General features: G+C 40.0%; 2 protein-coding genes across 2 annotated transcripts; one reads left to right on the forward strand and one right to left on the reverse strand.

Moving 5' to 3' along the window:
* The first annotated feature begins 7,371 nt into the window (after positions 1-7,371).
* LOC127765075 (ferredoxin C 1, chloroplastic) lies at positions 7,372-8,023 on the forward strand. Its single transcript, XM_052289878.1, has one exon. The coding sequence runs from the start codon at positions 7,425-7,427 to the stop codon at positions 7,866-7,868; it is 444 nt and encodes a 147-aa protein (XP_052145838.1). The 5' UTR covers positions 7,372-7,424; the 3' UTR covers positions 7,869-8,023.
* Positions 8,024-8,141: 118 nt separating this feature from the next.
* Positions 8,142-11,117, reverse strand: LOC127765076 (glyoxylase I 4). Its single transcript, XM_052289879.1, has 3 exons — positions 10,566-11,117; positions 8,596-8,673; positions 8,142-8,326 (listed from the first exon to the last, which is right to left on the reverse strand). Exons 1-2 carry the CDS (start codon positions 10,945-10,947, stop codon positions 8,630-8,632), a joined length of 426 nt encoding a protein of 141 aa, XP_052145839.1. The 5' UTR covers positions 10,948-11,117; the 3' UTR covers positions 8,142-8,326; positions 8,596-8,629.
* Between the last annotated feature and the right edge of the window lie 162 nt (positions 11,118-11,279).

Below are 11,279 nucleotides of genomic sequence, written 5' to 3' on the forward strand. Positions count from 1 at the left end.
CTCAACTTGTAGAAAACAAAAAGGTCTTTTGGATGCTTGCAAAACTTGTGCTACTCTTACTCTGGAGGTTTCTTATTTGAAAAGTTCTTTCAAAGATTTTCTTATGGTAAAAAGAACCTCAACATGATTCTTGATCAGGTTAGCACATATAATCGAGGTTTAGATTTTGATCCTTATGCTTATCATACTAGACATCCTCCTACTGTTTTGAGTGCTGCTAGGAGAGATGAAATTTTGATTGAAACTGAGCCTAAGAATACTATGTTTAAATCTGTTGGCATTATGTCTACATTGAATGCATCTTCTTCAAAATCTATTGTTGTGCATGCGAAACCTTCTGTTGATGCAAAACCATTGATTTCAAAACCATCTACTTCACAAACGTGTCGTAAGAAGTACACTTGTTCTTTTTCTGGAAAAGATGGACATTTGGTTGGTTTTTGTTTTAGACTTGCCCACAAACAGAAAAAGAAAAGAGAAATTGCTTTTGCAAAACGACGGTGGCGAAAATTGGGTTTTAATTCGAGGAGCACGGTTAGACCGACGTTGTCCAGTCAGTCAGACCGGTTGCCAGGCCCAGTCAAACCGCAGGTACAGCAGCGGTCAGACCGGCCTCGGGGCAATTTTGCGCGAAATTCAAATCAGACTTTTATGAAGCGAAAAGGTAATTTTTCAGGTAAGTCTGATTCTGATTTTGATTGTGCATATGTACCTCATGGTTTTATCAAGCAAAAATATGACAATGAAAAAAAATTGAGAAAAAAAGAGCTTTATTCTATACATATGGTGTTTTCTTGTGCATGCTAGCAATACTTTGAAGGGTTATTTGTCTCTAGCATAGTTTGTATGTATTCTAGTCTTTTCATGAGATTTAGATTTTGCTTTTAAGGGAGATGATACATGATACTTAAATTCTATACTTGAATTAAGCAAATATGCAATGTTGATGCTAGCATATGGTTTGATCTATAAATGCTATATATATATATATATATATATTCTTTATTGAATTGTTATTCCTCATATAGCTTTAATTGCTCATTGTGACAAGAGAAGAAAAATATGAAAAAAAAATGAATACCGAATCCTTGAAACAATCTTGACGACAAGGACGTATTCGATGTGAGCAAAATATGGGTGCCGAATCTCTGGAAACAATCTTGACGATAGGGACGTGCCCGGAATAAAAGAGAAAAATATGAGCAAAAAGGCTCAAGAAAAAGAAAAAGTAAAAATTCTCTTGTTTGTTTTGTGCTGAAAGCTAATTTGAGAAAGGGTGATAAATGCAATAGGTATATGTGTTTAGCGTTTATTTTTCAACCTATGTGCTTGTTAAGATGTTGCATTTTAAATCTTTGGTTCATGATTATACTTTAATGCATGCTTGCTATATTATAGATCGGTTCATCTTTTTTTTATTGCAACACATGACATGATATGCTATATGTATACTAAGCTCTTATACATTAATGAACATAATTTCTATGCTTGATGAAATCATTGTCAAAAGGGGGAAAAGTAAGGTGAAAATTTTTTGGAGTAGCAAATGAGTTGAGAAGAGCCATGTTGTTTTTGGTTCGATTGGAAATTTCTTTCTTTTCAAAAGTGAGAGAAGTTTTCTTTTGGATTTTTTAGCACGATGTGTACATTTATACGAAGTGTGCTTTTTACCACTTTTGTTTTTATTTTTTCAAACACCAAAACATTTTTAATGGGTTTGCCAATATGTTCATCAAGGGGGAGATTGTAAATCAAAGGTGTTTTTGATTGTTATTCTGTGATGAACAATTGGCATTAGCGTTTATTGGCTTCGATATTTGGAATTTATTTACGAAGTGGTTTTGGAGACGATTGCATTTCACAAGTGATCTGCTATGTTTTGGGTCCGGTCAGACCGGGCAATGTGTGCCGGTCGGACCGGTGATGATTGAGCGGTCAGACCGGCCAGCCCGCGGTCTGACCGGCCGACGCTGTGTCAGTTTTGGTTTCGGGTTGTTTGTTTGGATATTCGTGATTGTTTCATGGTTATGGCTTCTAGATGGATAATATGCGTATCTAATACTGTTGTTTGCTACTAATGAGTCAAGTTGGGGATAGCTTGGTCCCGGAATATGGTTTCTTTGTTTGTTCTATGTGTAGGTGACTCGAGATGTCGGGAGAGTATTTGCGGTGATGGATTGGGAGTCGACTTGGTGGTAAGGCGATGTTCGTGGTGGTCAGATATCATGCGGGATACTAAGACTAGAGTTCAATGCACGTGGTTGGTGAAGATTCCATATGGCATACGATGGAGGTATTGTGTGCGTATGGGATGCGGAGTCGAATTTGGAAGGAGTCCAAATTTGGTATGATGGTTATGTAAAGTTTGTTTCTTGTACTAGAGGGTTTCCTAGGGTGATTAGGACTTCTAGTATGAGTTTGGTTCGTGGCTTTAGGCTGCCTACCTCGGGTATAAATAGAGGGGAGCGTGAGGCTTCCCGGTATCGCTTTTGAGAGCAATTGAGTTGATAGTTTAGTTAGGGTTTCAAGTTTAGTCGAAATTTTTGTAAGGAGTGCTGTTGGTGCACTTTGTAAACACAGAGAGAAGTAATAAAGTTGTCATCTACTTTAAGAGTTCCTCGATTTGTGTTTCATCGGGTTCGGCAGTCTAACCGACGACATACCGGCGGTCAAACCGGCGGCAGTGGCGATCAGACCGACGGAGGAGAGGCGGTCAGACCGGCTATGACTTCAGGCGCGGCAGGCAATCTTCAGGCGTTTGAACCAGGCGATCAACACCGGTCAGACCAGTGGCACAAGCGCGGTCAGACCGACAGATCAACCTCGTTCAGTCCGGTCTACATCAAATTTCAGGGTAACTTTTATTTCCGCTAAATGTTTGGGTTTTTGGGTATACTAACCATTCACCCCCCCCCCCCCCCCCTCTCTGGTTGGTTTAGTTCTTGTGATTCGATCCTACATTTTATAGTTGAAAGTATTCTCATTTGAAGTCATCTATAGTTTCAAATGTGTATTTCATATTTGTACAAGAATAGTTAAAAGAATAACATCTGATTACCTAACAACGATATACGGTCTATAGGTGAGATGATAAGATTGGTTTTTATGTGTTAAGAGGTCTTAGGTTCGAAGTCCACATATAACATGCATGCAAATATCAATTAAAAAATTATGAATATCTAGCTAGTGATGTGTGATCATGGTTGGAATATGAGAGTCATCCGTGATAGTCTTTTATTTATGCATGACAAAGATTACTGCTATCGGTAAATGGCTGTCCGTCCAACACAGATGAGTTTTCACATCACTGACCAACAGTTCATAACCAAGTCGCTCACCAAAACAAATGAGGGTTTCCGCACGACACAGATGATCCGATCTGCACTAGTGACGGTAAATTATATGGATTAGTGTGTACAACTATCTATTATTAAGTTTGTCCAGGTTTAAAAAAAATGCTGAATCCGCCACTAACTTGGTTGGACCTGATGCTTGATGCACGATGGCACTTGCCGCTGATGACCTTGTGTACTCCGTGCTCTGTGCATGTGTGCAGCAGAACGTGAAAAATGCTACCAGAGGGAACAACTGTCGGGATTAGGGCATGAAGTACGGTATGTTTTCAGGGCGGCAAAAAGCTGAGCGCAGAGTGCTTCAGTCATCAGGGACGATCAAATGATGCTTTAATTTGATCGCGATCGATCATTGGTTGAGAAAACAAACCTACGCTCCTATCCTAGTCCCAGAAAATCAATTAAAGTGACAAAGGCCACCTAAGATGATATATCAGGAACTATCGCACAGTCGTAGCATGCTACCATGCTACCAACCTCGAAAAATAAATCTAAAAAGTCATAAAAATACGAAAAAAAAAATGAGATGTGCAATACTATAAGTCTATAACATGCACCATCTTATCACTGTTAATGGCAAAATTTGGTATATAGCCATTAGTCGGACCGGGTCAAAGGGAGTAATTCACACTGTAAGACTGTTTGGATAGCTTTAGATTTGTTTTTGGTAATAGCTGTCGTAATTAGGCATATTTATGGTTTTCCTTTTCATTTTAAGAGATAAATCTCTAGCCGATCAAGTCGTGTTCGAATGGGACTTAGTTAGGTCAAGGGTATCAGTATAAGTGCCCCCAAAGTCAACATGAAAATTAAAGTTTTTGGTTGGCTGTTTCTCATGGACAGAGTGAACACTAGAGACTTGTTGGATAGAAAACATTGTGCTCCCTTGAGCGCATCGATTTCTTGTTCGTTGTGTCAGGAGAATGCAAGAGAAACCAGGGAGTATCTGTTCTTTGATTGCGCCTTCAGTAAAGGGTGTTGGAATAGGCTAGGATGGTGTTGGAACACGTCATTGGAGTTTAATCAAATGCTACACTCCCAGCGCTCCTCTTTCTCCCATCACGGTTTCATGGAATTGTTCCTTCTGGCTGCTTGAAACATCTGGAAGGAGAGAAACGGTCTGATCTTTCAAGGGATTCAGCCCTCTATTACAAGTTGGCTGGCCAATCTCAAGTCGGATCTGAGCCTACATTTAATTAGGTTCAGGAAAAGTGATCGCCCCTTAGTGCAATCATGGATTGGTCATTTGTAATCTTCGTTCTTCTTTTCTTTCCCTCTTGTTCCTTTGTTTTCTTTTCTCTCTGTAAATTTTTTCGGTTATTAATTTAAATCATACCGTGGGGGCCTCCCTCACTGTTTTTTTCTGTTCAAAAAAAATATAAGTGCCTACAATCATTATGACGATATCAACAGTTTAATATACAACTCTCAGTGCATCGTTACCTTTTACTTTTGATGAGTTCTTATTTTCAAGCGGGGCTGCATTGGTTCGATCTCCAGTGAGAAAGTAAGTTCTATCAATTTCGTTTGTATAGGCTTAGTTAGGACTTAATTGGTTGAGTACGATATTCTAATTAAATTACTACAAACGTTCCTTATCTGTTATATCGGCTCTTTCCTTGATTGCATTGCTTTTTGGGTAGATTTGATATATCTATTACTTTGCATAGAATCTATCAGTTTGATTAAATCTACTTATTTTATCAATCCCATGTTGTGTCAGCTTGGTCCGATATATTAGATTGTAGATAATTAAGTAAATTTCATTAAGATTTATAGGTTCTATCCAAGGTTTCATTGGAGTTCTAGCCGATAAGTTATCTTATTTCAATTTCTGAGTATTACATCGGCTTATACTTAATCTAATACATTCATTATCTACTCTACTTATCTATCTACTTACACCTAAGTTGTTCTGTAATTTTTAGTATCATTAAAATTTTTTATTTCTATGCGAAATAACTGAAGGGAGTAGAAGAGAAAATTGTGGTTGGGAAGATTATACTAGTAGCAAAAAGCCAGTCCTAACTAAATCAACACACAATTACCTCAACCTTCTACCATCCATCATATCAGGCAAGTCGAGGAGATTCAGCCTTATCTATAGATAAGGCTAATCCCTTTTTTCTTCCTTCAATATTTTAGTTTTAATCAGTTCATGAAAAAAATTATACTATTAATTTATTCTTATCCATAATGGATTTATTTGGGCCAATACAAGAAATTCTTGTGCTATTTGGGGATTTATTCTTCGCCAATCAGTATCATGTCAAGATTCATCAAAATAATTTTGAAGAAGAGGAACAAACATTGTCTTCAACAACACTCATCCACTTATTGACATTAGTACATATGAATCTTCATAAGCAATCTTCTTGCTAATGATTAATTTCTTCTGAAACCTTTCTAGAACGAATCCACTTCTATAGGAAGATGGAACATTTTGGGGTAATGTACCCTGCTTTTCAAAAAAAACATATAGGTCTTGTTCGTTTCCACTGCAAGGAGTGGATGAAATTTTGGATTTTTGTGGCATGTTTTTCAAACTGCCAAACGGTGCGTTTCGTGCAAAAAAAAAACTTTATATATAAAGTTGTTCTAAAATATCATATTAATCCATTTTTCAAGTTTGTGATAATTAAAACTCAATTAATCATACGTTATTACCACTTCATTTTATGTGAAACACTTAATCTTCATCTTCATCTTTAGGAGATTCAAACACCACCATAGTTCGGTATCTGAGCCTGCCCACTTGCTAGTTAGGAAAAATAATTGTTTCGTTCCGTGGGCTTCTTTCACTGCTATCTTAACGCTCGCTTTACGAGTGCAACCAATGAAAAATTCCAGGATTGCTTTAGTATTGACTCACCATACACATCTTCTACCTCATCACTGTCAATGGTGTAGCTGATGTGTCATGCTAGGTATCTCTTATTGGCCATTTTTTATTTCTAGCTGGTAGAGGTATTTCCAAAGTTCATCCTTTATTTAGCTCAACATGCCATTTATGCTAGTTAATTGTTCACATTGTTACTATCAAAGAGCCTAATAGAGAAGAAAGAGTAGCTTTTGCAGAGCTGGGAAAATGTGCCGAAGAGAGTGGTTTATGCTTCCGGGCTTACAGACCTTGCTAACTTCATTTGGTAGTATAGTTGTGAATTTTTGAACTTTTTTTGCTTTGCCCAATAGAGGATCAGTAACTGTGTCCAAGTCCATATTCAACATCCAATACCATTTCAAGTATTGGAGCCACTTCTGCATTTGATTCCAAGCCTATCAATGGATAAATGGAATGAGTCGTGTCAAGGCAACGGAGTGGTTCACGACTACTGTTTCCGTGGCGAATTTGATTTTTTTAGCTTTGACCAAGTATGTAGAAAAATGCAATAACATTTCTAATATCAAAATATATTCAATGCTAAATTTTATGAAACTAATTTAGTGTTATATATGTGATTAATTTGAACTTTGACTTAAAAAAGTCAAACGACTTATAGTATGAAACAAGTTATAAACTCCCACCATTTTTTAATTTATGTTGTCGTTGGCTTTTTTAAAAATACGTTTAACCATTCGTTTTATTCAGAAAATTTATGTAACTATCATTTATCTTATTATGACTTGATTTATCAACAAATAATTTTGACCATGACTTAATATTTTTATATATTCACGAAAAATTTGAATAAGACGACTAGTCAAATATTTGCCAAAAAGTTCACAGCGTCATATATTAAAAAGGATGTAGCATAAGTTTTGTAGTAATTACTATGTAATTATATTTTAATTATATTATAGTTCTATTTTAAAATTTTTAAATAAAATACTATCAAATTTTGTATAGTTACTCATTAATTTGTTACATACTGGATTTCCAGGATTAGCTCACAACTAAGCCTTCTATCGATTTGAGGAACTTTACGGAAAATATTACGAAATTTGAGCTAATTCCTGTAAAAAAAAAAAAAAAAAAAAAAACGTGTTGTTGGTCATCCAGAGTTGGACAGACAGCGCCTTCCTTATCCTAAGCACACACCATCCAAAACCTCCTCCACGCTCTCTCTCTCCATGGCTGCCGCCGCCGCTTCGCTGCTCCACCTCGCCACCTCCGCCTGCTCCCCACCGCGCGTCAGGCTCGTCTGCCCCACCACCGGCCGGCGATCGCCGCTGCGCGCGGCTCCGGCGCCGCCGCCGCCGCGGGCGTACAAGGTGACGATCGAGCACGGCGGCGAGTCGCGGGTGGTGGAGGTGGAGGAGGGCGAGACCATCCTGTCGCGGGCGCTCGACGAGGGCATCGACGTGCCGCACGACTGCAAGCTCGGCGTGTGCATGACGTGCCCGGCGCGCCTCGTCGCCGGCGAGGTGGACCAGAGCGACGGCATGCTCAGCGACGACGTCGTGGCGCAGGGCTACGCGCTGCTCTGCGCCTCCTACCCGCGCTCCGACTGCACCATCCGCGTCATCCCCGAGGACGAGCTGCTCAAGGTCCAGCTCGCCACCGCCGACGACTGAGGCACATCGCGCGCCCGCCGCCGCCGCCGTCGCCGGCGTGTGTGTCATCTCCGGCTAGCTTGTACAACTTTTTTCCCCTCAAGTGGTATTTCCCGAGATATTTGTGACAATTGCTCCTTTGCCTAGCTAGTTGTTTCAGTTGTGATAATGTAGTATCTACTATTTTTGTTTTAAGCATTATGTAGGATACATAGTATTATTTCTATCTTTTTCATATTCTAAGAGACGAACAACAAAAGGGTAGCAGAAAAAAAGGAGAAAATAATTAGCCAATTAAGAAGCAAAACATTTTAACTTGGAGATATATTTTAGTGCAATCCAGTAACATATAGAGCTATATTACAGCATGGAGCAGTTCATTCAGTATAAAGCTCCGAATTTATTCATGGAGATATCATGGACATGTTCCTAACAACATGCAGTTTGCGTCTCCATGTTTGCTAGCCCACGCCCAATGCCTGAAACCAAACATCATGTCATCCATACTGATTTTGGTGCATTAGATAATCTTGTAATGCGTATCATTTTTAAGAACTAAAGAAGAAAGAGTTGAACAGAATAATGAAATGTGATGTGTGCTATAGAAGCTCTCAGCTGGAAAGAGTTGAACAGGATAACGAAATGTGATGTGCTATAGAAGCTCTCAGCTGGATTTCTAACATCAGATATGATATGTAACTACTACCAGAACATGAAAATGGTGTTGCAGAGCACTGATGTTACTTACACGACTGTTACAGCAAGCAAATCATGCTCCGCAATTACATATCGCCTGTGCCTGAGCTTGTAACTTCTAGGCCATTGCCTGTAACAGGACAAAACTGTATAAGCAATCGTAGAGTTATGTTTGTCACACGAAAGCATTACATAAAGATGTTATCAATTTTAATTCAAGTTCTGTTTCATAGCTGAGAACTCAGAATTGCTATCTTGAGTCACAGTCAGGAAGGTGACTACTTTTTTGATACAATAGGAAGGTGAGTGGGTGACTATTTGCAGTCCATAAACTTCTGCATTCAGTCATGCAGAAATGACTAGTGAAAACACGCATGACAAGAGCTATTGAGCTAATACCGGTAAAGCCTTTGGATAAGACATGAGTCACACACCACTAAACCAGTCGCATTTTTGCAAGTTGAAGGAGAACAAATAGGAGCAAACATTTCGACGATTGGTGTCACATGCACAAGCTATTGGCTTGCTAGTATGCCACTCTGTTTCAAGCTTACAGTATCAGCTAGTTGTACTGGAGATCAGCACATCACCAGACAGAGCAAGCACTTCTATCATTAGAATATACTTGCTACATTCACATGATGGAGAAAATGGCACCAGGAAACTTTCTACAGAAGTAGTCAGGGTTATGAAATACTTTTAGCAAATCGTAGATTTCCACAGAATTCTTGTAAGAAATACATGATATGATAGCATTCTTTGAAATTACAGAAAATAATCTAACACTAGTTAGAAGGCAATGCCAACCAGATACTGACTAAAACAAGTGAATTTCTGTCTTGAGCTTATCTTAAATCATTAGACAGATTGCTATCTATTGGTGGTTTTTAAGCAAACTCTGGTACATTGTGGGAACTAATACCAGTGAATTTTCAGAATCTATTCCAAAGAGTGTGTACTACTTTAATGACTAATGACAACAGATATCTAGTGACATTGTCCTTGATTACTACAAGCTGCTTAAAAAGAGAGACAGAAAAGTAATTACAGAATATCTTACTACACTATGATCAATTTGATTACAACCAACAAGCATCAACAATGAATAGATAGGCATATGCCGCAGAGAACAAATGTGTAATTTAACAAATCCTAAAAATCATGGCATAATAAGATAGTATAGCTAATATCACTGAACTTCTCTATTAGAAGCAGCCCGTAAAACATACCAAATCGCAATAAAATTCTGCATTTTGACTGCACATCATCATAGGGATGTTATCTGTAATGGACTAGTAAACCCTACACGGTCCTCCATCAGAATTCAGAACTATGCTGCATATTAAGCAACAATAGAATTTCAATATATATTACGATTTTTACCCCCAGAAACACCACATATCAGCCTTTTGTAGCTTCTATTGCTGTAATGCCAAGAATAACTTCTTATCAAGTTTTATTTTCTGACACGTTGTTTAATTTCGATACACCTGGAAAACGCTAGTGAATTTATACTAGAAACTATATGATCGAAATGATAAATTGCATACAGACTTACGGGATGGTAGCTGCCAGAACTAGAACTCTGGCATTATGCAGGCAAACAAGCGACACTCAAATGCAACAGACACGTGATTGGAGGCAACATTCTAGGACCTTCATTGACAGAATAGTATCGGATTTCTATACCAGAAAAGCCTAAACATGGCACTGTGATTCCACTGAAACTCACAATAATTCTGTTTCCGAACATCTAGGAGAGCCACATAATTGTATTCCCAATTTCCATCAAGAACCCCAAGTCTAAACATAGCACAAACAAACAAACGCAAGGTTGAAAATTGTGAGGTTCCCAAGTTGTTTACTCCAACTAAGATACGCAACAGAGCTACCTACCACAGAGCTGCAACAGGTAACCAGAATGCCCCAATTTCTCATCATTGCAAGCACAAATGCCAATCAATCGCCCAGGAGCAGAATCAATAAATACCCGGAGCCTCTGGGATCCAAAGGGGCGCTCACCATCGGGGTCGAAGAAGAAGACCTGGCGCGTGCGCCCGTCGGGCTGCGTCTTCTCGAACACGTCCGTGCCCCGGGCCTTCAGCCCGGCGAGGAACCCGTCGTAGTCGGCGACGGAGAAGGCGAGGTGGTGGCGCCTGGGCAGCTGCGCGGGCGGGGCGCCCGCGGCGCCCGGGGCGACGGCCGCGGGCGCCGCCGCGGGGTCGCGCTCGATGATGTGGAGCGCGACGCCGGGCGTCCCCGGGAGGCGGAGCCAGGCGACCTGGAAGGCCGGGTAGTTCGGGGAGGCGACCCGCTCGAAGCCGAGCACCTCCTCGTAGAAGGCGGCGAGGCGGCGCACGTCGTCGGTCTCCCGCGCGACGTGGTTGAGCTGCAGCGTGGCCATCGCGGCGAGAGAGCAGAGAGGGAGAGAGAGCGGAGCGCGGCGTAGGCGGAAGAAGAGTGAGAGGAGAGGACGGCAATGTGTAGTGCCGCGCACCGCACACGTGTGCGCTACTCGAAGAGAGGAGGGGGTTCGAGCGCAGTGTCACATATTTACAGAGTATTAACATCTTTATGAAAGAGAGAGTATAAACGAAAAAATAATTAATTACACGGATTGCGTGTAAATTATGAGACGAATCTTTTAAGCCTAAATACACTATAATTTGACAATGTTGTGCTACAGTAAACATTTGCTAATGACGGATTAATTAGGCTTAATAAATTCGTCTCGCG

The sequence above is a fragment of the Oryza glaberrima genome, chromosome 3 (genome assembly GCF_000147395.1).
Source record: "Oryza glaberrima chromosome 3, OglaRS2, whole genome shotgun sequence".
Taxonomy (NCBI): domain Eukaryota; kingdom Viridiplantae; phylum Streptophyta; class Magnoliopsida; order Poales; family Poaceae; genus Oryza; species Oryza glaberrima.

Bases quoted from the DNA above. Each gene is read 5' to 3' on its own strand.
- LOC127765075 (XM_052289878.1), top strand. From the start codon at position 7,425: ATGGCTGCCGCCGCCGCTTCGCTGCTCCACCTCGCCACCTCCGCCTGC.
- LOC127765076 (XM_052289879.1), bottom strand. From the start codon at position 10,947: ATGGCCACGCTGCAGCTCAACCACGTCGCGCGGGAGACCGACGACGTG. The intron at 8,674-10,565 runs GTGAGCGCCCCT...GTCCTGTTACAG, and splicing joins CTTCTTCTTCGACCCCGATG to GCAATGGCCTAGAAGTTACA.